Source organism: Eurytemora carolleeae, unplaced genomic scaffold, assembly GCF_000591075.1.
Source record: "Eurytemora carolleeae unplaced genomic scaffold, Eaff_2.0 scaffold66, whole genome shotgun sequence".
Taxonomy (NCBI): domain Eukaryota; kingdom Metazoa; phylum Arthropoda; class Copepoda; order Calanoida; family Temoridae; genus Eurytemora; species Eurytemora carolleeae.
The window spans coordinates 184,969-212,852 of NW_019396101.1; the positions used below are offsets into that span (position 1 = coordinate 184,969).

General features: G+C 31.6%; 1 protein-coding gene across 1 annotated transcript; it reads right to left on the reverse strand.

The window, feature by feature from the left end:
• Nucleotides 1–3,872: 3,872 nt before the first annotated feature.
• Nucleotides 3,873–27,502, reverse strand: LOC111694981 (guanine nucleotide-binding protein subunit alpha-11). The gene is made up of 13 exons (XM_023464084.1): nucleotides 27,430–27,502; nucleotides 26,919–27,037; nucleotides 24,261–24,329; nucleotides 23,023–23,113; nucleotides 22,012–22,045; nucleotides 21,622–21,759; nucleotides 17,960–18,088; nucleotides 15,568–15,592; nucleotides 15,284–15,349; nucleotides 14,192–14,262; nucleotides 9,420–9,503; nucleotides 4,270–4,391; nucleotides 3,873–4,147 (listed from the first exon to the last, which is right to left on the reverse strand). The coding sequence occupies exons 2-13, from the start codon at nucleotides 27,034–27,036 to the stop codon at nucleotides 3,985–3,987; spliced, it is 1,110 nt and encodes a 369-aa protein (XP_023319852.1). The 5' UTR covers nucleotide 27,037; nucleotides 27,430–27,502; the 3' UTR covers nucleotides 3,873–3,984.
• Nucleotides 27,503–27,884: the final 382 nt, after the last annotated feature.

The following is a 27,884-nucleotide window of genomic DNA, read 5'->3' on the forward strand; positions in this document are numbered from 1 at the left end:
TGTTCCTTTCTGTTTCCTCCTGTTTCTTCCTGTTCCCTCATTTCCTAATGCTCATTCATGTTCTCTCGTTACCTCCTGTTTCCTCCTTTCGCTCTTGTTCATGCCTGTTTCCTCCTGTTTCCTCCTGTGTCCTCCTGTGTCCTCCTGTTCCACTCTATTTCCTCCTGTTCCCCCATTTTCCCCTGTTCTCTCTTGTTTCCTTCTGTTCCCTCCTGTTCCATCCTGCACCTTCCTATTGCGTCCTGTTCCCACCTGTTCAGGCCTGTTCATTCCTGTTCCCACCTGTTCCCACCTATTTTCTCCTATTCCCTCGTTTGCTCCTGTTCCCTGTTTCTCCCTCCTTTCCCTCCTGTTCCCTCCTGTTCCCTTCTGTTATCTCCAGTTCCCTCCTGCTCTTTCCTGCTTCGCCCTGTTCCCTCCTGTTCAACCCTGTTCCCTCCTAATTCCTCATGTTCCCTCGTTTCCTCCTGTTCCCTTCTGTTTCCTCCTGTTTCCTCCTGTTTCCTCCTGTTCCCTCCTCTTCCCTCCTAATTCCTCATGTTCCATCTTTTCCTCTTGTTCCCTTCTGTTTCCTCCTGTTTCCTCCTGTTTCCTCCTTTTCCCTCCTGTTCCCTCCTGTTCCCTCCTAAACTATAACCTTGGATCATCTTGTTACCTGAAGTATAAGTACTATGGATCTTATTTATAGTTGAATAGTTTGTACTCGGTGAGCCTTGAGAAGGATTAGGTTTGATACATTAACATAATCATATATTTTTTTCTTTATGCACGGCCTGCTATTTACATTACATATTGACAGGTAGTGATAAAAATGATTTAGAAACTTTTTGAAATTATTGTGTTCTCTCCGCTCTCTCTTTACAGGGTGACACATACAATCGACAAGACTCCGACTCAATTGCCTTTCCTAATTTGATTTTTTAAATGATGTGTTTTCATTGAAGGATTTAAAAAAGATTAATTCAATATATAAGCAAAATTTCTCATTTCGACCTCAGCCTATAAGCTGCCACGCGAGCCGGAATATTTTAGCTGTGGTTTAGCCATTTTAACAAAGTTTATTTGATACAAACTGCAAACCATCAGCTAAACGGACAAGCTTAATATAAAGATAGATATGAAAAATGTGGTTTCAAGAAATTATATGTAAACATCAAAGATAAAGTTATTTTTATGATATTACATATGTTCTTACCATCCATCTCAGGTTTTCAACTGCTCTTGAAATTGATAAGTTTTGAAAGAATTGGTGAAATTGAGAAAAGATAGAATTGAACCAACGCTGAAACTCGTCCATATAGCAATAAAATACTCTATTGATAGTTTAGAAAATAGCTTCAAGGCTACACAAGGGAATTGGAAAAACTTATTTTATATTTTCAATACTGTGGTACCAATGTCTATCTCCTTCTATCTATATATACTTTGCTTGTCTGGGTGTCTGTTTTTGTTTCTGTCCGTGCGTATCTAATAGACATCAATAGAATTTTTTTGTGAAAAATGCGCCTATTCGAAAAGGAAAATCCACAAAGCGCCCTAAAGCCTAGTTCTATAATAAATGTGTAAAATGTACATAAATGCATTGATGAGTCTAGGGCTAAGCGAATTCCAACTATTCAAGCCGTTTTGTTAACGGTTAGTTCCAACCGTTTAAAAAGGAATTGCAAGTAACCGTAAGCTATAAAGGTAAGAACAGAACGTTATTTTCGTTAAGGATATTTTCCATTTTTTTTTCAAATTTACCGTTAGTTAACAATCTCAATTTTATTAACAGATTTAACGGAAGATATTCTGCCGTTATCGGTTTTTATTATGGAGTAACGTTTTAACACAAAGGAATTGAGTTTTTGCCACAAATGCAAATTTTATAATACCTAAATCTCAACAACCAGATTGATGCATACCTTTCATATTTCAAACTTACATTGTTTGATCCACCAGAATTCATACTTTGAAATATCTACGGTCCACGACATTTGGTTTTAAAGAAATTAGGATTTAAGAATCCGAGTTTGTCGCAATGACTCAATTCCTTTGTCAAATTGTGAAGGGTTGTTTCCGTATTAATGGCATTAACGGTTTGATACAACTCCTATATTTATACTAAAAATCGTGAATTGTTCATCAAATTGAATTTACGGCCACATGTTCCATGCAATTTTAGCAGAAAAAAGAACGAAAGTTCTTTAAAACCCCCATCTGTCTCGTTCATGCTTTCAACATTTCATTTGTTTTCTGAAACGGCTAATCCATTTCGTTAACAATTTAAAAATTAATGGTTTTTGCAGTTTGTTAAAGGACTCTACCGTTAATTTTCGAAAACCTCTGTTTCGTTTACGTAACTGTGCCCAGCCTTGTTGATGACAGGGCGCTAGAAAGATTCTTCAGGTTCCAAAAATATCCTTGCTTGTAAAAATCTGTTCTGAGCTGAAAACTTTAGAATGGTGGATATCGAGATTAATGCCTGATCCTCTCTTTTTCTTAATATCGAGACTAACCTAATCTTGTACTTGTATCCTGAAAAGTGTATAAAATTCAACCAATTAGAGTCGCGTATATGAAGCCGATAAATTTGAAATTTTGCGCGCCATTTAAGATTTATATGCAGAAACGGGAGGAACTCTCTAATTAAAAAAAGGTTTTTGATTTTTCTCTGCTTTTTCTAGTGTGTCCATTGGATACTCAGATTAAGTAATCGAGATTAAGGATATCTCATTCTAAAGTTTTCAGCTCTGGAGTGTCTGAGTATCACTACCCCAGCGGGAATAGGGTTAACATTCTTCTCCAAAGTGCAGTACACTTCGTATTCATATAATTATATGGGGGGTTACTGGTACCGAATCAAATGAATTGTAGAGAGATCGTAGAACTTCTTCGCGCCGATTCAGCTTCTTCTTAATAACTCAGTGGCTCAAATTCTAAATCAGCTATTCAAAGATGTTGAGTTACCCTAATTTAAAGCCAGCTGAAGTAAACAACTTCTACATCAAAGCAGAGCGCCGCAATGATAGGGTTGATCAAGATACTGGCTGAAGCAGAATCAGCTACGTGGTTGAACTGTCTCTACGTAGTTCAACGAATTTTAGCAACTGATTAAATCCTGGCTTCTTATTTATCTTTCAGGAATGACGATATCTATTTTGTGATTGCATCTGTTATGATCGATGTTGATATCAAGAAAATGTGTTGGATGATCCCTAATCAAACGCTTTCATGTTTCAGTATCTGCAAAGTAGACAGTTTAAGAGAAGGTAAAATGTATGCAACTTTGTCATCTTGTGTAGTTCCTCTAGTTTTCTAATTTTAGCAAATTGTTTAGGTTATATCTTAGAAAATCAAAACTTTTTTGTTTTCCTGCATTGCTCTTCAATAAGAATAGTTATGATTGAAAGGATATCAGATTGACGCTCATTGTGAATATTGCATGGATTGAAACATTAGTTAACACAAGTGTATGTAAGTTTTCTTCTTCTTCAAATTTACTGATATGCATGGAAAAATATGTTTTCTATGTTGTTTTAGTAAACCCTAAACCAACATATTTATACAACATTACACACAGTTCTCAATGGATGTAAAACCATGCACGTTCATGGTGTTATGGTCAAAATAAATCTTGATTAACATAATTCTTTTCTCTATTCTGTCTGTTGTTAAAGGGACTGTAAACGTAATTTCAAGTGAACCTCTATTTAGATAGTTGTATGTAAACCCCACTATTTAGAGAGTTGCATGTAAAACTCACATTAGTACCCTTTAATCCTTTGTCTAAGCAAAATTTTATCATTCTTAATTCCGGAGAAAATTCAGAGAATGTAAATTTTTGAAAGGAAGAAAAACAACAAAGCTACAGATGGAATCACAACTTTGTATTAATATTTAAATGTTTATTTGAAATATTCAGCACTAAAATGTACAGAATTTAGTATATAACTCGTTCAAAATCTGAAACCAATAGTTTTTAATTTTTACTAAAATTAAAATTTAACGAAACCCTGTTTGTTTGAGCATGAGTTCACAGATAATTTTCTGCACGGAGACCAACACGTTCTTGACGAGGTCGGTGTCGGTGGCCGTGGTGTAGTAGGTGTAGATGTCACGCTTGGTGTTTTCGTTCTGATCCAGGAACTTTTTTCTTATATAGCATCTAGAATAATACAAAAAAGGAAACAAAAATCAAAGGTTCGATCAATGGGGAAATAGATGTAAACTCAAATTCAGAATTGCCATTAGTGATTGTTAAATGTTTCATTTTTGCATCTTTCTTACTTGGCGTCTTCTGCAGTATTTGGTCCCTTGTAGTCGTATTCCTGTATCCAAGACGGGGTTAAATAAATAGGAAAATTAGATGCTACTATTCTTATTTGGATCCGGTTTAAGTGAAACATAAATCATTAAATTCTTATAGAGGATCCACGTTAGAATAATACCAAAATAAAAAGTTTTATAAAATGAAAAATTTTACATTGATTAGATTAAAGTGCATATTCGTTAAACTAACACTTTAATGACGGGATAAGCCAACATTGGCCGTCTTTAATGGAAAACCCGGATGTTATTGTATTATGGGGGGGGAGGGTTACGGATCTTTAAAAAAATGTTAATTATGTTTAAAAAATTAAAAGGAATTGAATCTTTGGAACAAAATCAAATATTTAAACCACAATATCTTTAGAACTCGATGTTGTAAACCTTTGATATTTCAAACTCAGATTACTTGATCCAACAGAATTCATAGTTTGAAATATCTCAGGTATTCAACATTTGGTTCCAAAGATATAGTGATTAGAAAATCAGAGTTTGATTCAGGAAATATATTCTAAACATATAAAAATAAAATATAACTATTCAGGAAATATATCCTAAACATATAAAGATAAAATATAAATATTCAGGAAATATATCCTAAACATATAAAAATGAAATATAAATATTTAGGAAATATATCCTAAACATATAAGAATAAAATATAAATATTTAGGAAATATATCCTAAACATATAAAAATAAAATATAAATATTTAGGAAATATATTCTAAACATATAAAAAAAAAGTTTAACTATTCAGAGCCATCAAAGTTTTAAAATATACACAGGATGAGACTATATAATCGCCTAAAGACAATATAAATAGCGTACAGTCGTCTGTTATGTCTCATCCTTTGTGGGTAAACCTGTACGGTCTGTAGACTGTACGTCGTAGATGGAAAACAACCGTTTTCTATTTTTACATCTTATAATTTTTCTTGGTCTTTTCGTGGGTTTATAATTGATTAAAACTGGGATTCAACCGACATTCCTTGTGGGGATTTTAATGAATTGTTTTAACAGAACTTTCTAACTTTAAAATTATGAGATCAAGGATTGAACAATTTTTTCTGTTTCTGCAATTCAAAATTGCGATGTAAATGCCGATTTCATCCTGTTTGTCGCTGTTTTATGGCTTTTATGATGATGTTTATTTTGTATTGATGATAATACAATTTTGCTTTAACAATTTTCGAAGCACACTCAGAGCCTTAGAAATAAAAACTCTCGGAAATGAAAGAATCAAAATCAAATCATTTCGGTTAACTCAATTTTATCTTTAAAGAAACCACTATAATGCAGAATTATTTTTTATAGAATTACTTTAGATGCACTTTGCTTCAAAGACAACGAAACTATTTTGGAAACAAAAACATGGAGATGAGGTTTCAAGTCTTATTTTCTTGATTGGGGGTAGTTTTTAAGTTTCTATAAATCTAAAGTTACAATATTATTAGCAACGTTTCTGCCATAGCCACAAACCTTAATACTTTACAATTTACACTATACAGTTGCAATTCTCAAGCTCAGCACAGTTTTATTGTACATTGCATTTACTTTTATAAAGGTTTTATAAACTTTTTGGGATTGCATGAAAACCCCTTTTTTGCTTTATGTTTGACTATAGTTTGTATTGGCTGTTAGCGTGTTAATTAGTCCTAAAATGAGATTCAGTGCTCCCCCCCATGCACTCTCTTTTATTTTGTACACTGCATTCACTTCTATAAAATTTATTTTAAAACTTTTTTGGAAGTGGGTAAAGCCTGTTTTTTTATGTTTAACTATAGTTTGTATTGGCTGTAGCGTCTTTATTAGTCCTAAAATGGGATTCATCGCTCCCCCCCTCTCTCTCTCTTTTATTTTTTACATTGCATTCACTTCTATAAAATTTATTTAAAAACTTTTTTGGAAGTGAGTAAAACCTGTTTTTTTTATGTTTAACTATAGTTTGTATTGGCTGTAGCGTCTTTATTAGTCCTAAAATGGGATTCAGCGCTCCCCCCCTCTCTCTCTCTTTTATTTTTTACATTGCATTCACTTCTATAAAATTTATTTAAAAACTTTTTTGGAACTCGATGAAGCATGTTTTTTATGTTTAACTAAAGTTTGTATTGGCAGTTAGCGTCTTTATTAGTCCTTAAATGGGATTCAGCGCTCCCCCCCCTTCTTTGTTTTATTTTGTCACATTGTTTTACAATAAACAAGCAATTATTGCTTAGGCCAGGCCCTCCCCTCTTCCGTTTCTTCTAGAAAATCTCACTTCAGGCTAATCTATAAAATTCGTTTTAAACGAATAAAACGTATTTGTTAACATTTCATAAAACAAATGAAATCGAAAAAGATCCTTGATTCTAGACATAGAATAGATTGCGGATACATCAAACCAAACCAGATCCTTAATTCTAGGAATGGATTGCGGATACATCAAACCAAATCAGATCCTTGATTCTAGGAATGGATTGCGGATACATCAAACCAAACCAGATCCTTGATTCTAGAAATAGATTACGGATACATTAAACCAAATCAGATCCTTGATTCTAGGAATGGATTGCGGATACATTAAACCAAATCAGATCCTTGATTCTAGGAATAGATTACGGATACATTAAACCAAATCAGATCCTTGATTCTAGGAATGGATTGCGGATACATCAACCAAATCAGATCCTTGATTCTAGGAATGGATTGCGGATACATCAAACCAAACCAGATCCTTGATTCTAGGAATGGATTGCGGATACATCAAACCAAACCAGATCCTTGATTCTAGGAATGGATTGCGGATACATCAAACCAAATCAGGAAACTCGACAACCCTGTTTATTTCCGGGAATATTCTGAACAGTGCTTTATTTTATCGGACAACATAGACCGGGGGGAGAATAAGGGAAATCATAGATTTACATCACAGGAATACACTGCAAGTGGGGCTATGGTGCTCAATCCCTCCTGGGATCTGATAAATCTATGGTTTCCCGGGGGTTTTCAGGCCCTAACGGATCCCAAGCCCCCCTGGAAAGAAAAAATGTAATCCCCCTCTGGAAAAAAATCCTGTGTATGCCCCTGTTTACATCTATATATTATTGGAATTGTCTGTTTGTTGGTTTCAATCCAATAAAAATAAAACCGGCTGAAGTCATAGGCAGAGGGAGATAGTTTTGTTCGGAACCCTAGTCATCGTTTACGACCAACCGCAATTAAAATTTTGCCATCATACACTTTATTTTAAAAAAACCAACAATCCAAAAAATCAGCAACACAATAAAATCGATATTTTTGAATGTACTAAGAAAAGGTGGTTGCAAGATAAGAAACATTTAAAAATTAAAATGAATCTCCCGGAGGCTTGGTTTATTAGATGAGCCCAGAAACAACAAAACTGTTCAGTCGTTGAACTCTTTCATAACTGTTTAGTTGAACTGAATATGCAGTGTTGTGGACAAATTCATTTGAGAGATATAAAACTTTTACAGATCTGTAAATCCTGAGTTTGAGCGGAAATTCGAAATCGTACTTTTGGGTGGATACGTTTCAAGAATTGTTTTTTTTAATTATTGAATAACGACGACCAAAAACTGTGAACAAAACTCTACAGTAAACTAATTAGTTGTAAAGGAACAGGTTGAGAAAATAAGAATCAATCTTATCATCGAAAATAAGAGTAATCTTATTCAATTATTAGTTTTTATAATCTCATATCATTTACAAAGATTTTCTTCAGATTTTCTGGAAGTATTATTGAAAAGACGACATTTGAAGAATTTGTAGAAATAATAAATTCAATATAATGATGAAAACGAAATAATTGATTCTATCATTGATTTATTGACAAAGGAAAGGAGTTTTTGTCACAAACTTAATTTTGAAATCCCTATATCTTCAGAACCTGATGAAGTAAACCTTTGACATTTCAAACTTAGATTATTTGATCTAACAGCATACTTTGTTTGAAATAAATAAGGTCTAAGACATTGGGTTCCAAAGATATAGGGATTGGAAAATCAGAGTTTGTGGCAAAGACTCAATTTCTTTCTTTTGAGAAATATGTTCCTAAACATCTAATTTTTACTTTACTTTTCTTCATCGCTATTTAATAATTTAAAAAAACCGATTCTGAAAACGTACCCACCCGACTAGCTTTGCACTCAAACTTAGTAATTATACATCGTGGAAATGTTTTATATGTCTCAAATGAATCCTAAAGAATTTGTCCACAACACTGCATACTCAGTTCAACTGCCTTACATAGCCGGTCTATTCCTTTAATGTAGACCTTGAAGACCTCTTTCACAATAAGTGTGATTTCTATTTATGCATCATGATTCATGAATCAGATTGTTCTTTAGAAAATAATTTAAGTAAGGATGTTCTGTTAAAACATCTTATTAAGATTATAACTGTGAACTATAGACAGAATTGGAGAAGGTCAAATTTATGCAACATTACTATAATGCGACTTTGTGAACTCGTAGCATCTCTAGTTTTAATTTTAAACACAATTATGAGAAAATCACATTCTTATGTACACAGTACAGTCTATCTTCATCTATAATACGGTAAATAAACACGTTTTCACGTAGAAGAGATCAACATTATAAATAAACATTCACTTTCTACTCAAGACAAAATTTAATTTTAATAATTAAGTTTGCAAACATTTCTTTTGAATTTAATTAAATAAATTTGTTTTCCAACTTGCAAATTATATTTCCATATTTCCATAATTCAATACTCACTCCAGACCTCGTCTTTAAAGGCAGGTGGCTATTATATATCTGTCTATTTTTCTGTCTGTCTGTCTATGTTGATGTCTGTGTTTATGTCTTATCCATCTGTCTGTCTACGTTAATGTCTGTGCTTATGTCTTATCTGTCTGTCTATTCATATATATGTTGATGTTTGTGTTTATATCTTGTCTGTCTATCATTCCTTGTCTTTCTAACTTTGCAAATTTCTATCTTATATATCAATCAATCAATCAATCAATCTATCTATCTATCTATCTATCTATCTATCTATCTATCTATCTATCTATCTATCTAGCTATCTATCTATCTATCTATTTATCTATCTATTTATCTATCTATCTATCTATCTATCTATCTATATTACCTCCTTGTTAAGGAAGAGTATAAAAGGAGTGTTGAGGAAGAATGGACTAGATAACATTTGTTTGAACATATCCAGGCTCTCCTATTCAATAAGTTAAGTGTTTTCCACAAACTTAAATTTACAAATCTCTGTCTTTTCCACCTGATGGTGTAAAACTTTGATATTTAAAGCTTAGAGTATTATATCTAACAGAATTCATAGTTTAAATTATCTAAGGTCTACGACATTGGGTTCCCAAGATATAGGGATTTTAAAACTCAATATCTTTATACTAATACTTATTGAACATACAGTAATTATTTTTCTAATTGATTAACATTGCTTTTAAAACATTGCTTTCGTATAAACTTTTTAATATTTTACTGTACTTTCTTGTAATACCGTGAAACTGATGTTATTTATAAAAATCTAAATCATTCCGCATATTATTTCTTCTAAACGCAAGACGTTTTTTTATTAAAAAAAATATTTTTATTTTAATTTAATCCCTTCAGGGTAAAGAAGATATATATAGAGTGACTGTTGGCAAACTTTTAACTGTTCTTGTTTTTATTTGGAGTTTCAAAAGGAAATGAGTTTTTGCCACAAACTCCAATTTCCCTATTTGTTTGTAACCTGATGTCCTTATATTTCAAACTATGAATTCTGTTAGATCAAAAAGTTTAAGTTTAAAATATCAAAGTATCAAAGTATCAAGTTGCAAAGATATTGGGATAGGAAAATTTGAGTTTGCGTTAAAAACTCAGTAATTCTTTCCTTCCTTAAACAATGAGAATCCTGAGCCTAGAAATTATAATGTTTATCATTTTTTATCCGCTGAAAACCGGTTCCAATTGAGCGCCGGCACAAATCTCGAAACACTGAATACAATTTCAAGTGGAACCAACTATGTTTGAACCGCGTCTCATATTTGAGCCGTGTCTGAAATTCTTTGATAGGTGTTCGTACATGGGGGGGGGGGGATACAGAAAACAAAAGTTTCAGTTTTTACGGCACGTTAAACTCCCTTGTTAAGAGAATACTGGATATCTAAGCAGTCAAATTTAAAATTTAACCTCTCTTGGGTCTAACAATGTTTATGTATTTGGAAACATCTCATAAAAGGACATTCAAACAACATGAAAAGTCAAAACATAGAAATTGTTCAACACACGCCAAAATATTCGTCAAAAGAACCGTCTTGTAGAAACAGATTCCAGATATACAGTAATATCCAGAAAACTTTGGAAAAGGAAGACGACTTTTAAACTAAATTTATGATTTTAAATAGTCCATTGAACATTAAACAAAGCAATTGTGCAGTGTAAACAGAAAAACTTCTGGTATTACTATTTGCTTTGTAACAACATCAAATATACTTAATCATTGATGTAATGTCGTCTTCCTATTCCACAGATTCTGGTTCTCACTGTAGGTAAAGATGAATAGAACAAAGCACGGAAAGATTTTCGTGTCCGAATGTAATTTTGTAAATATTTTAGCACAAAACGAATTATGGGTTCCTTTACATCATTACAACCAAGAATGTAAGGCAAGGAAAGTCAATTGCGGTCGTGTATACTCTGTGTACATATTGAAACCAGTTCTCTTTGGGTGGAATTTGTAAACAATAATAGATGCATCAGTGTTCGTTTAGTATCCGAGGAGGTTAAAAGCATTAAATTTTTATAATTTTGATAATTCACATAATAATTTCCTATGACCAGAATATTTCATTGATTTTTTATGTGAATGATGGATCCCATGTCAGGCTTCGACATCCGTCTTGTGTTTACATTAGCGCCCAGAGACAGTACACTGCAGTACTAAAGATGTGTACACTTCTTAAATGACTTTCCTTGCCTTACATCCTTGATTACAACTAATTTTATTCGTAATAAATTACCGCTAACTCACTTCGGCAACTTGATTTTTTAGTAAACATAATTGACATAAGTATCAATTTCACTCATTATACTCGAAATAGGATACACCCTTTCTATAGGGATGCACCTTTTCTATAGGGATACACCTTTTCTATAGGGATACACCTTTTCTATGGGGATACATACACCTTTTCTATAGGGATACACCTTTTCTATAGGGATACACCTTTTCTATAGGGTTACACCTTTTCTATAGGGATACACCCTTTCTATAGGGATACACCCTTTCTATAGGGATACACCTTTTCTATATGGATTTTTCTATAGGTGAAACTCTACTAAATGTTGTTGCCAGAAAATAAAGTTGTCTGATTCTTATATATATCTTTGCACCCTGATACAGTAAACCTTTGATATTTCCTAGTTAGATTATTTTATATAAAAAAATTCATAGTTTTAAATATCTAGGTTCTACGACCTTGAGTTGCAAAGATATAGTTATTTATAGAAAATCAAAGTTTGTGACAAAGACTCAATTCTATTGTCTAAACAACATTATTATCCTATATATATAATATAAATATGTTTAATATTTTTAAATAAAATATATGCATTAGATTATCTTTTTGTGTAATATTATAAAAATCTGTTTTTGATGATTTTTTATTTATATCTTTTCTCCGTTTGCTAAGGTCAAAACTCCATTTACATATTGGATGTTAAATATCCAGGGTGAACCATAAAAAAATGTTCAAGATAAAACTATAAAGGAACTGACCACTCCCCACTAACTTCATTTTTTCTAAATCGTATTTCTTTAAATAGTTTTTAAAATCCAAGGTTTATCTCATCTATTTTCAAGGAAAATTGATTAGCAAATCAGAGTTTGTCGCAAGTGTTCATAATAATAAGAAAAAGTGATACCAAGTGAACCCAGGAAAAAAGTTTTATTTGAAGTTTAATCCTCTAAATCTGAAAAATAAAAGAAAAATTGGGAAAAATTGTTACGTTAAAATTTTCATTTTTTCAATTTAAGCCAAATTTTTTATTCAATTCTATAAAAAGAAAAATCATGCATTGTAAACAGTTGTTATCTATTCTATTGTTCCAAGTATATTTGAATACAAAAGTTAAATTCTGTCTATAGTTCCTGTAATAAATATTGGGTTACACAATATTCCGTAAAATTTACAGTACGTTGTACATTATAATGATCGATGTTTTTACATAAAACCCATTTATTTGAACTGCATGTTGGTACGGCTATACCTTGATGTATGTTGGTACGTCTATACCTTGATGCATGTTGGTACGGCTATACCTTGATGCATGTTGGTACGGCTATACCTTGATGCATGTTGGTACGGCTATACCTTGATGCATGTTGGTACGGCTATACCTTGATGCATGTTGGTACGGCTATACCTTGATGCATGTTGGTACGGCTATACCTTGCTGCATGTTGGTACGGCTATTCCTTGATGTATGTTGGTACGGCTATACCTTGCTGCATGTTGGTACGGCTATACCTTTATGCATGTTGGTACGGCTATGTAAAAATGTGTTTACTTATTCTCTCTAATCTATGTTTATATAAATTGAATTTAAAAGTTGAAAGTTGACAATTTTGAACAATAATTGAATTTTAGGTAAAAAGTAGTCTGGGGAACTGAATTTACTGCAAAGAGAATTTTTATCAAACTAAATTGGGTTTATGGCATAAAAAAACGTTTTGATATGCAGACCTCAAAATATTTACTTTGTGACATTTTTGTGGCTCGTTTTCTTTTGCAATAATATGTTTTCCATAATTATAGTTTCGAGGGTCACTGCCGAGTCCTCCATTGAGAAAATATGAAACTCAACTTTTCTGATTTCAACCATTTTGTTAACCAAGGTTATAATGCTAGGAAAGTTATTTCAGAGGTGTACGGATCTTTTGTACTGCAGTATAGTGTCTCTGGCTGGTAATGTAAACACAAGACGGATGTCAAAGCCTGACATGGGATCCATCTTTCACATAGAAAAATCAATGAAATATTCTGGTCACAGGAAACTATTATGTGAATTATCAAAATTATCAAAATGTAATTCTTTTAACCTCCTCGGATACTAAACGAACAAATACCGCCAAGAGAGAACTGGTTTCAATATGTACGCAGAGCATACGGAACTGCAATTAACTTTCCTTGCATTATAACCTTGTTGTTAACTACAGTTGGGAATTTTCGTGAGAAATTTGGCTCATTTAAAGAAATAGTTAGATTTCTATGGGAAGTGTAATTTATGGCCTTTATTTCTAATGACAGTGTAATCATTTTAACACAATTTTAGACATTAGCAATATAAAAACACTTGCCGATGTTTTCATTATGCAGTTACCGTCGGGAAAAAAAAACATTAAAAAGTATCAATTCAGTTTAGAATTAAACAAGTAATTACTATTTTTGTACAGTGAATCCCAGATATACGAATATATAGCAAGAGTTTTTACAATGTCGTATTCTCAACATATTTAAGATAAAATGCCGCGAAAAAAAGATGTCCTTCATATTTCAGGGCTATTAATTTACCTAGAATTTAAAATAAAAAGCAGTTTCTTAAAACTCTACAATGATATTTGGATATATTTTCATAAATCGTGTTTAACCCTTTGAAGCTTCTTTCTTTTTGTGCAGAACAGTGATGAAGCATTACTGAGATTTCATAAATTTTTTTATAAATTTAAAGACGACATTTCATGTGATCTTGCTATATATTCTTTTATGTGACATTGACTGTAATTTAATAATTTTTCATATCTTATTTTTAACAATTGTTATCTTTTTTTTAATAACATTTTGCTTAAATGGTTAAAACTAAGGGGGTAAAGGGTACCCCCCCCCCTCTCCAATATTCTCTTACCAGCATTCTGTTTGTAGAGTCATCCTCATAGAGCACCTGGTCATATTCACTCAATGCAATAATAAACAGAACTGAAATTTTAAAAACTGGTTTATTTCAGTTAATCCTGTTCATTTCTCTACCTGCTGTAATCTAAACGAAGTAAATATTTAAGAATCGTCGATATCAAGCAGTGCTTTATCACCTCTTTTTATTAATATTTTTATTTTACGTTAATATCCAGAAAATGGTCTAAACTGCAACCAATAAGGTGACGATTGTAGAAACCGAACAGCAAATCAGAAGCCGAGAAATTATTTTTTTGTTGCGTGCAATCAACGCTTATTGGTTCGAAGACAGCAGGGATATCCAAAAGAGTGAGGATTAAGCAGAAAATCAAAAATGTCGACAACGGATGCAGAGATTTAGCAATCAGGGGGTATCCGATACGAGAGTTTTCAGTTCAAGGGATTTATAATAAAGTGAAGGGGGATAGAGTTTATAAACATTTTACATTGACATATTAATTGTGCAGTAAATAAACAACAGTTAGTTTATATACCTGACCTGACCAGTACGACCTTTGTTTACAATCGTTGTCACGTTGTAAAATGTTTAGTGCCCAAAAACATATTCTTATATTTTTTATTATAAATTCATTGAATGTAAGGAATATATGTATTATACTGGGCAATGGGCATCCTTTTTTATTCATAATTTTAACATTTAAAGTTTTTACATTTTTTACATTTTACGTATTTTGCTCTGGCTCAGACCAAAGCAAGGCTTCATTAACAAATAATTAGAAAAAAGTTTAAGCATATTTTGGAACTTTAGGAGCATTCAAGTTTTTACCCTCTTAGATTTTTGATAAGCCTCTAGAAAGGAATTGAGTCTTTGCCATTATATCTTTGCAACCCAATGTCGTATACCTTTGATATTTCAAACTTTGAATTCTTTGAGGTCAAATGATATTTAAAATATCAAAGGTTTACACCATCCGGTTGCAGAGATAAAGGGATTAGAAACTTGGAGCTTTTAACAAAGACCCAATTTAGATAACGACGTAGGAATTGTTATAAATATAAGTAATGTCCAAGACTAAGTTTGTACCTGCTGTAACCTGATCAAAACAATGAATCCATTTTCTTCTCTCCGACCTCTGCCCTCCTACATCAACTATACGAGCAGGGTCAGGTTTATTAGAGTTAGAGTAAGAATATAACGGATTTTATAGATTTTTTGCATTGTTAGATGTTAGGGTTATATGAAAAGTAGAAAATTTAGTTCTTTAAGATTTAATTGTTTAGTGGATAATTAAAGATGAAAAAGGGGGGGGAGTCAAAAGTTAAAAACTTCAATAAAAATAGAAAAAAAATTTAATCAAAACCCTCGACCTAGTTCAAACTTGTCTTTATTAACCTAAACATTATAAAAGTAAAAATATAGATTAAATATTATGAAACTTGAGAGTTAAAAAACACCAGGTGCAATTTCATCTGCAGACTTGGATCCACAATGGTAACATTGAAAGCTTCGTCTGATCAAGATTGAAAGAAATACAAGTATTTAATTTTCAATAAAAAAGAAAAAAAATTAGTTAATTTTTTTCTTATTAAAAGTTAAAAGCTTTCATTTTCTGCTGAAGAAATCATGGATGGAATTGTCAGAGTTAAACACTTTTCAAGGAGAAAAACAAGGATTTCTTTAATATTACAGATCCTTTAAAGGCCCTTTAAATGACACCTGTACTAAACGCGGAATTCAAATTAAAATTAATTAAATGCTAAAACAATTTGTATATTGATAATGAAGTTATACATGTTGTAATTTTATTTTGTTACAAATCAGAGAGAGGTAGAAATTTAAATGTGGTTTAAGCTCAACAGTGTACTGTGAAATTGGTTGATTTCTGCCAATGCTTCAAGTTTAACAATGGGTTAGAAAATCTTATACATATTTTGATCCCATCCAACGAGGTTATAGTGTATAGAGTGATGATATACGCTAATCCTTTACTAATTGTACAGGCCATAAACTATACCGAGAGCGTACTGCATATTTGTTAATTATAAGGAGATTCTGGCCTAACCATATATAATATATCATTATTAGTAAACAGTTGTAAGTGTACAGTTCGTACAGTACAGCTAACTGAGCAAACAGGTAGAGAACTATTCTTCCCCCTGAGCCCATCCCTGCGAATACTGAACTTGTTGTACATGCAGGGTTATCCACAAAGGATGAGACTTCAGAGACGACTGTACAGAATTTAGTTAATATTTTTCTTTATATGCACGGTTCCCTACCCCTGTAAACCGGTTTCTTCGTTGGTAAATTATTTTATATTTCCCTAAAAAAACTTCACTCAAGGCATAAGCCTAAGTTCAGCCCCCAGATTGTTAAAAAGAGCGTTAGGTAATCATTAAAGTCTCATCCTTTGTAGGTAATACAGTTGCAAAAATACCTTTTCTCATTTCTTTATTATTCATAGAGCCAATTATTTAAGATGCTAGGAACACAGACCACATTTTAATAATTTAAACACACTTCGATCTCAAATAATAATTTTCTTTTCATTTTAGGAATGTGTATATTATTAGGTTTGGTTTGGTTCGAATTCCTTCGAAACTTCCTTATCACAATTTCCTTGGGATTAATAAAACATTTTTGCATAACTGCGAGGCTTAAGTATTGTTGATTATATAATTGCATGCCAATATTAGAATAATGGACACTACTACTGCTGACAATAAACACGATACTTCTTATTATTGACAGCTTTCTCGTCAAATTTAAATATTGGTTTTCTTCAACCAATATTCTTCAGTAAACCGGCCCTTTAACTAAAATATATATTTCCAACTTTTTAACAAAATTATGACACTATTGAATCCCTGATATTTACATTGCAACCCTGAAACCAGGGTTGTAATGTTAGATTGCAACCCTAAGGATGCAATCTAATTAATTGAGAATTTTTCAGCCAAGAAGTTGCGTGTTTAGAACTCCGAAAACATAAAATAGATTTGATTTCTGAACTCAAAAATATATGTTACAAAACTAAATAGATTTTACAGTTTTTATAACCTGAAAAAGGTAGATTTTGTTGTAAATTAAAATGTTGGAAAAATCTCCAAAAATTTGTTTAAAAGTTGAAGAAATCACATATCTCTTCTGAGGCAACAGATATGCAATAAAGATCGGAGGGAATGTTATATTGCCTTGGCTTCCCTTGGCAATGTAATATTCCCTTCTATATTTATTGCAGACCTATTGGCTCCCCTGTAATGAAGAATTGTAAAACATTATACCTACACTGTGGAATATGGGTGTTTATTTTGAATATTCCACTCATAGATTAATAACAATACAGACAATACACTACATGTCGTCTCTAAAATTTTAAGGGTTTTTCGTTCACAATAGTCCTAACGCAGAGGCACAAATGAGTTTCGCGCATGCCGAGTTGAATGACAAGACAGAGAGAGAGCATGTGCGTAACTTCTTTGGGCTTCTGCCTCAGGGTTATTGTGAACGAAAACCCCCTCAATCTTGAAACAACGACTTCTAGTGTTCTATCTGTATTGTTATTAATCTATGAGTCCAATGAACATGATACACGTCAATTGTACAGTAAGCCTCAACACCCAATTTTTTCTTTAATTCAAAACAATTCTTTTAGTGATTGTTTGTAAAATGCGACTATTTAAGGCCTCAGGGTTCTAAGATGAATAGAGATATGAGATGGTGGTGGGAGGGGGAGTGGGGTGTTGCCCCCTGATATACCTGGAACGGGACGGATATTATCCCTGTAGTTATTGTCCTGGCTCTTAGTACATCTGCTTCTGTAGGTATATAGTCCGGAGAACTAATCCGAGGAATATTATCCAGGAAATATCCAGCAGAATCCAACAACTAGATAATATTACAAAATTAGGTCGATCTTTGAAGGGATCGTTCACTACTTTGGACACTTGAGTGAATCTAAATTCTAGGTAGTCAGCTATTTTGAGTTTGGTGATTTAGTGCGAATTTTTAGTCTAGTTCTTGTTAATATTATGAATGAGGGGGGGGGAAGGGATTTTTTTAACTACATTAATTATTCTGGAAATGTATTCTGTTCAGCTGTTTAGGGTACTATTGTGAATCAGGTATGCAAATCTCGGGATCAGGTCGACAGTGCCTTGTTGCTATTCTCATTGCCTGATTTTTAGGGATATAGACAATTGTTTGATTTTTAAGAAAAAAAGTATTCCTTTTATTCCTCACAAGTCACAATATAAAATTCTTTCTTTCTTTTTTAAAATTATATTAGTCTAATCCTTCTACACCAATTTAGATTAAAAATACTCTCTACTGAACCTAAAACCTTGGTATCCTGGAACCGTGGTTCAACTACGTTTGCACAGTTTAACTACTGCTCGCTTTTCAGTAAATCTGGTTTCTTTATAACCAGAGTTGAAAACTGTAGAATGTTGGATATCGAGAAATTAATGCTTCTTTATCTCCTCTTTTTCTTAATCTCCAAATTAAATAATTATTCTTAATCTCCAGATTAATTAACAGATCGGGATTAAGAATATTCCATTCTAAAGTTTCCAGCTCGACCTGAAATTATTAGAATTGTGGAAACCAAGATCACTATATCTCCTCTTTTTCTTAATCTTAAGATTATTTTAATCTTTATCCATTAAAATTCTACCAATTTCAGAGTGTACCAAAAGAGAGGATTATGAAAATAATAAGTTTCCACAGTGGATATTCAGATTAAGTGGTCGGGATTAGTATCCAATTCTAAAGTTTTCAGCTCAGTCTGCTCTATAGTACCAATCTACTTTAGAATCTTTATAATACTAAACCAATCTACTCTAGTATCTACATGATACTAAACCAATCTACTCTAGAATCTACATTATACTAAACCAATCTACTCTAGTATCTACATGATACTAAACCAATCTAGTCTAGTATCTACATAAAACTAAACCAATCTAATCTAGTATCTACGTGATACTAGACCAATCTACTCTAGTATCTACATGATACTTAACCAATCTAGTCTAGTCTCTACATGATACCAAACCAATTTACTCTAGTATCTACGTGATACTAAACCACTCTACTCTAGTATCTACATGATACTAAACCAATCTAGTCTAGTATCTACATGATACTAAATCAATCTACTCTATTATCTACATGATACTAAACCAATCTACTCTAGTATCTACATAATAATAAACCATTCTAGTCTAGTGTCTATATAATACTAAACCAAACTACTCTATTATCTACATAATACTAAACCAATCTACTCTAGTATCTACATGATTCTAAACCAATATAATCTAGTATCTACATGATACTAAACCAATCTACTCTAGTATCTACTTGATACATAACCAATCTACTCTAGTAGTTACATGATAATAAACCAATCTACACTAGTATCTACACGATACTAAACCAATCTACTCTAGTATCTACATGATACTACACCAATCTACTCTAGTAGCTACATAATACTAAACCAATCCTCTCTAGTATCTATATGATACCAAACCAATTTACTCTAGTATCTACATGATACTAAACCAATCTACTCTAGAATTTACATGATACTAAACCAATATACTCTAGTATCTATACATGATACTAAACCAATCTACTCTAGTATCTACATGATACTAAACCAATCTACTCTAGTATCTACTTGATACAAAACCAATCTACTCTAGTATTTACATGATAATAAACCAATCTACACTAGTATCTACACGATACTAAACAAATCTACTCTAGTATTTCTATGATACTAAACCAATCTACTCTAATATCTACATGATACTACACCAATCTACTCTAGTATCTACATGATACTACACCAATCTACTCCAGTAGCTACATGATACTAAACCAATCCTCTCTAGTATCCATACGATACCAAACCAATCTACTCTAGTATTTACATGATACCAAACCAATCTACTTTAGTATCTACATGAAACTAAACCAATCTATTCTCTAGAATTTACATGATACTAAACCAATATACTCTAGTATCTATACTTGATACTAAACCAATCTACTCTAGTATCTACATGATACTAAACCAATCTACTCTTGTATTTACATGATAAACCAATCTACACTAGTATCTACACGATACTAAACCAATCTACTCTAGTATCTATATGATACTAAACCAATCTACTCTAGTATCTACATGATACTGCACCAATCTACTTTAGTAGCTACATGATACTAAACCAATCCTCTCTAGTATCCATATGATACCAAACCAATCTGCTCTAGTATCTACATGATACCAAACCAATCTACTCTAGTATCTACATGATACTAAACCAATCTACTCTAGTATCTACATAATACCAAACCAATCTACTCTAGTATATACATGATACTAAACCAATATACTCTAGAATTTACATGATACTAAACCAATCTACTCTAATATCTACATGATACTAAACCAATCTAATCTAGTATGTACATGATCCTAAACCAATCTTCTCTAGTATTTACATGATCCTAAACCAATCTGATCTAGTATCTACATGATACTAAACCAATCCATTCTAGAATCTACATGATATTAAACCAATCTACTCTTGTATCTACATGATACTACACCAATCTACTTTAGTAGCTACATGATACTAAACCAATCCTCTCTAGTATCCATATGATACCAAACCAATCTGCTCTAGTATCTACATGATACCAAACCAATCTACTCTAGTATCTACATGATACTAAACCAATCTACTCTAGTATCTACATAAGACCAAACCAATCTACTCTAGTATCTACATGATACTAAACCAATATACTCTAGAATTTACATGATACTAAACCAATCTACTCTAATATCTACATGATACTAAACCAATCTAATCTAGTATGTACATGATCCTAACCCAATCTTCTCTAGTATGTACATGATCCTAAACCAATCTGATCTAGTATCTACATGATACTAAACCAATCTACTCTAGAATCTACATGATATTAAACCAATCTACTCTAGTATCTACATGATACTAAACCAATCTACTCTAGAATCTACATGATACTAAACCAATCTACTCTAGTATCTACATGATACTAAACCAATCTACTCTAGTATTTACATGATACTAAACCAATCTACTCTAATATCTACATGATACTAAACCAATCTAATCTAGTATGTACATGATCCTAACCCAATCTTCTCTAGTATGTACATGATCCTAAACCAATCTGATCTAGTATCTACATGATACTAAACCAATCTACTCTAGAATCTACATGATATTAAACCAATCTACTCTAGTATCTACATGATACTAAACAATCTACTCTAGTATGTACATGATACTAAACCAATCTACTCTAGTATGTACATGATGCTAAATCAATCTACTACACTATCCATATTATACCTGAAACTCTGATCTTCTCTCCAGAGTTTTCTTTATCCCTGGATCCATCCAGAGCTCTTGTATTTTAGCTCCAATATCAGGATCTAGTACAGATCCTGAACTCTCATCTCGTTCACTGATATACTTCAAAACCTCATCCTTTAAACCCAATTTATTCATTTACGTACTCTTCAACTATTTACAAACTAATTATGGATGAGGTGATCATTAGCCAGATTCATTGAAAAAGTTATGTTTATTCCTTTTGATAAAAATATTTTTAAATTATTTTTATCTTTATAATAATATTTTCTTGCTGAGTTATTTTATTTTCTTTTTATGAAACCATGAGATTAACAATAAAAATAATGTTATATCATCTTGGTATTATAAATTCAATTAAATGGGTTCCTTTATCTTTTTTGAAGCAATTTCATACTCAAATCTAAATAGAAAAGATTTGAAAGCATTGGATTCTTGCAGGTTTTATGTGAACATTTTCTTTATTTGAGGAGAAATAGAGAAATCTTTCCCCCCTACTTGTAATTCTAATAGGTTCTAACTTCTAGTGCTTTGATCTATTCTTAAATATCTATTTTCGAGAATTCTTAACTCTTTGATATTTATTACTTTTAACATCTGATTTAAGGGATTGCTCTCTTGATTGACAAAGAAAACAAAGTTAAACCCACTTTTTAGAATCAGCGATAAATCTAAGATAATACAGTGAAACCCTTAATAACGAATACATCGGAAGAATTTAGCAAATGTCGTCTTCATAATTTTTCAATGAGTTTTATACTATATTATGTAAATTTCAGTATTTGCGAAAATAAATAGATAGCCATGAATATGCGGGAACATTTTTAAAGAGTTCCATATAATCATTTCATTAAAAAACTAAATATCTGCAACATTCAATTATCAGAAAGTGAAGAATACGACATTTGATGAATTCTTTCGTTGTATTCGTTATTAAGGGTTTCACTGTATTATTGCTCAAAAATGTTTCTGAAATTTAATTTTTTCTCAAATAGAATCTCGTTTGTGGAAAATAATTATTTTTTAATTTCAATACTAACTTGAAATATCACTTTTTAGAATTAGAAATTTTTGAAAGTACAATTTTGAAATCATTAAGATTTTAAATTTGGCCACGATAGAACCTTTTTGGGTATACCCTGTATAGTTAGCGTTCACACTGAACTAGACAGAACGAGATAGTCAAATTTGTGCGAAATTATTAGCACGACTTTGGGACCTCGTAGCTCCTCTAGTTTTAATGTTACGCACAAATATGTAAAAGCAAATTAATTTGGTGGCATATTAGAATTTTAAAAAAGTTTGTTCATCTCAATACTTCTTCAAATTTCAACATAAAAGCGTAAAATCTGAAATTTTCTCTAGTTTGACGTGAGTTACCTTTCCTGTGCCTTTAAGAGAGCCTCTATAGAATCAAAAATATTATCAACAATTGTCTTCGTTTGTTTCTTTCGTTCCATTTCCCCCAGGCCTACCAATAGTTTACTGTACATTTAGAAACATATTAGAGTGAGAACGAGATAACTTTGGAATAGGAAGACGGCATTAAAGCATTAAAAGCTTATATTTGATGTTGTTACGAATAAAACAATTTCACTTATTAGAGATCACTTTTCAAGTGCAATAGGTCTGTTTACATTGTAAAATTACAGTGTTTTATGTGAATTGGTCTGTCATATACCTTCAACCTATTAGTAGTCATCCTATTCCAGGCTTTTCTGATTTTTACTGCAGAAATTGGTTGTTTTTATATTTACAATAATCTTATGAAAAATCGACAAAATATCTATATAAAAAACAAGACATTCAGATGTGCGTATAGCCGGCCAAAGGGCTGGACCGATTGGGCTGATTTTTTTGTGTGGACACTCATGGGTGGCAAAAAAATGAAATTTTTTTTTCAATTTTTTTGCCACGTTAGATTGAAATTTTTGAATATATATATTTGAGTTTAACTTGTCGTAAGAATGTTTTCAAAGTGTAATTATTAAGTTTCTCCCCCAGACTACTCAGACTGTCCCAAGATGAAGATAAATTAAAGGGTTGGAGATAAAACCCTGAACTAGGATTAATCTGATATTTCTTAAAACCCCTGAGGGATGAATCTAAATTTTCAAAAGTATTAAATGAGTTTTAGTTTCAGGAAATTTTTAAATATATAAGTTGAAAATTTCAGATTTCTAGTTTAGAAATATCTTTATAATTCTAGATATTTATATTTAAAACTTTGATCAATGTTATCAAAATAGAACTGTAATTTTTACGCACTTTGATATTGGTTAACGGAGACTTTAATTATTTTTTCTACGATGTTAAAAAATTAAAAAGAAAAGTATTAATTTTTGATCTGAAAGTGCCTCGCACTCAATTTTTTATAATTCCTATATCTTTTCAACCTAATGGTGTAAAACTTGAATATTTTAAATTTGATTATTTGATCTACAGTTTTAAAACTGTAATGTACTTGTTTTAGTTTCAATTTTAAAAAAGTAATTTGCTAAATCATTTTCGGATTTTGCTAGTGAGCGTGCGTGCACATTTTGTTTTGCATAATATTAATTATTTTCCAGTTGTTGAGCTTGACAGGATTACAAAGGGCACTGGGACCGGGGTTTCACCTTTTTCATTTTCTCCTGAGGGATGAAGAATTTTCATTTGTTTGACAATTGTTGATTTTCCACTCTCTCCTAAACAGAAATAAGAAATATAAAAACAAATCTACATTTCACTTTTTCTCTTTATACAAGGTTCATACAAAGAAATTGAGTTTTTGCCACAAACTTAAATTTTGTAATACTTATATCTTTGCAACATAATGATGTAAACCTTTAATATTTCAAACTTAGGATATGTAATCTAACAGATTTCATCTATGGTCTACGACATCGAGTTCTAAAGATATAGGTATTCCAAATATAGAGTTTGCGACAAAAACTCCTTTCCTTTGTAGAGGAATTTTTTTTATAATTATTAGACTACAGAAAAACTAGGATATCGATAGAGGTTTAAATAGTTTAGTTGTAAAGGAATTGAGTTTTTACCACAAGCTCTGATTTCTAATCCTTATATCTTTGCATCTTGGTGTTGTAGACCTCTAATATTTCAATCTATACATTCTGAGATTAAATAGTCTGTGTTTGAAATATCAAAGGTTTACACCGTCAAGTTGCAAAGATAGAGCGATTAGAAAATTTGAGCTTGTGGCAAAAACTCAATTCCTTTTGAATGTCTCTAGCTCTCCAAATGGCGGGTCAACTAGAATCACAAGAAAAGTCCCTCATGTAAAATCTCGACTGCTTGAGCTTAATAAAATCAATAGTTTTGAGGTTAAAGACAAAAAATCTTTTTAAAATCTAAATATTTTTCATTAGAACTAAATATATCGTTAACAGATTTTTTTACTAAGATTACATTTAAAAAGACAAAAATTCAATGATTATGGAAGATGTTGACAAAGTCCTTAAAACACTCAACTTTAAGTAAAAACATTGCAAAAATATTTAGAAAGAAATTTTAAACAGTTTGCATTCATTCTAGGAAAAGTTCAAAGCTTTGTTTTAAAAATATGATAATCTAGAAATAGGGGAGTCACAGCAAACTAGACCAGGAGGAGAAGGTAAATTTTACGCGACATCTCTGGTTGGACTTTGTGACCTCGTAGCTTCTCTAGTTTTGATTTTACACACAATTATGACAGAAGCAAAATTATCCGGTCACATATTAGAAATTCGAACCATTATTTTCTTTAAATATCTCTTTAATCAGAGGAGTTATGATTTAAAACAAGACTTCAATCATACAGGCACGTGCGGAGTAATAATAAAAGATCAAAAGTCAAATGATCAAAACTCTTGAAATTATCAAAAAAGTGTACGCTAAACAGTTGGGGCAGCAACTTACTTTTCTGAAAACTTTTATAAACTGTAAAAATATTAATTAGAAAACATTTTAAAACCCTTTTCTCTCTTTTTCTCTCTGTTTCTTTCTCTCTCTTTCTCTCTCTCTTTCTCTCTCTTTCTCTCTCTTTCTCTCTCTTTCTCTCTCTTTCTCTCTCTTTCTCTCTCTTTTTCTCTCTTTTTCTCTCTTTCTCTCTCTTTCTCTCTCTTTCTCTCTCTTTCTCTCTCTTTCTCTCTTTTTTCTCTTTCTTTATCTCTCTTTCTCTCTCTTTCTCTCTCTTTCTCTCTCTTTCTCTCTCTATGAAATTTAACCGGTTTTGAGATACAGTACAATGCAGTACGATCAGTTGGTGTAATGTTACCCAGATTTGTTTACATTTCTAGCTTGTAGACCTAATTAAAATGTACTGCGTGTGACTGTGTACTGTATAATTCGGTATTTGATCATTTGGCATTTGATCTTTTTTTACTTTTTGCGCACGTGCAAGTATACGATGGAGTATATATATTCTCGAAAATAATAATAGCCGGAAACATTTATTAGAATTCTTTTGTTGCAATAGTGGCGCACTTTTTCTAACTTATTAATGATGAGGACGCACATCGAGGACAGGGTATTTAGGACGCAGAATGAGAATTTAATATTGAGAAGGTACTTTTTTTATTTGGACGTACTTGATGATTTTAATGCTATATTCTTTCATAGAACAAGAATCATTAAAAATGATGTAATCAGAAATATAATCTTGATTAAATTGATTTTCTCATAAACCATATATTTTATAATGTCCAAATTATAAAATGAGCATAGTGTTTATTGAATAGAAGGAAGACTTTTCCCATGTTTATTGGGATGCTCTGAGTAAGATTCAGTAATACGAGATAAAGAATAAATAAAGAATGTTTGAACTTGTTCCTTATATAAGGAGTAAACTAATGCTCATGTTTATTGAGAGGCTTTAAATGAAATTAAGATAAATTCTAAACCCTTGAACGCGAATAAGGAACAGATGGAAGAAATTATTCCGAAAAGAATAAGTAACTTAATTACTGCATGTTTATTGGGAGGCTCTGGAAAAAATCAGTAATTCTAGATTAGAAATACATTACACAGCAAACTAGACAGTGAGGGTTAACTTTATGCGAAATTACTGGCACGATTTTGTGACGTCACAGCTCATCTAATTTTGATTATACGCAGGTGAGAAAATCAAGTTTATCCGGTTACATAGTACAAATTCAAAACAGTTTTTTTCTTCTCAATTAATCATCAATAACATAGATTAAAAAAATATAAGATTTCAAATTTGCGTAAAATTTAAAACTAACCCTAGTCCATCGTGGCTTGACGTGAGTAATATGAATAATAAATAATTGAACCTGTTCCTAGAAGAAGAAGTTTAATAACCCTGGCAGAGGAATCAAAATCTTTTCGTAGTTTTCTGTCCAGTTCTCTACTCCGTTGAGATAATTCATCCTTACTCATACACACTCCCATACTTAACATTCAGTTATCAGGTCAAAACTTTAAACTGATAAACCTACAGTAAATAAAGGGATTCTACCCGATTATTGCCATATTAAGTGCAAGCTGAAGTGCCCGGCGTTGCCTGTGGAATTGAAAAACATTTTAAAGAAGTGCGCAAAAAGAAATTGAGTCTTTTCAAAGATTTTCTAATCTTTTGTATCTTCGCAACCCAATGACGTCATGTTCCTTAGATATTTCATAACATGAATTCTGTTACTCCATCAGGTTACACACCATCAGGTTGCACAGATATAGGGATTTTAACATTTGAATATGTGGCAAAAACTCATTTCCTTTGAATTAATAGAATTAAGATACTGATTAAATTGATTAAAAGCATTTCTGAAAAATTTAACTATTAACCTGGCTTTTCCCTAATCACATAAAGTGTTTGTTCATGTTGATCTATAATATATATATAATATATATATTTCAATCATATTTAGTTCAAAAATAAACCTTTATTTTTCTATAATATATATATTTCAATCATATTTAAAAACATAAACCTTTATTTTTCTATAATATATATATTTCAATCATATTTAATTCAAATATAAACCTTTATTTTTCTTTTTCTTGTAAGAGGAGTTCAACAGTTTTAATCTTTAATTTTTTTCAAACATCCTTTTAAATTTTCGTACTGAACATATTTGATTATCTAAACAATTATTTTAGCAATTTTTTTAAAATAATTATGATCCTACAAATGTCAACCCTGGAGAACGATTGAACCCTTATCAATATATGACCTAGGGTTGGTTCAAGTCTTATCAATTCATTGACACTTATAAGTTCCTTCGAATAATTAAAATTAA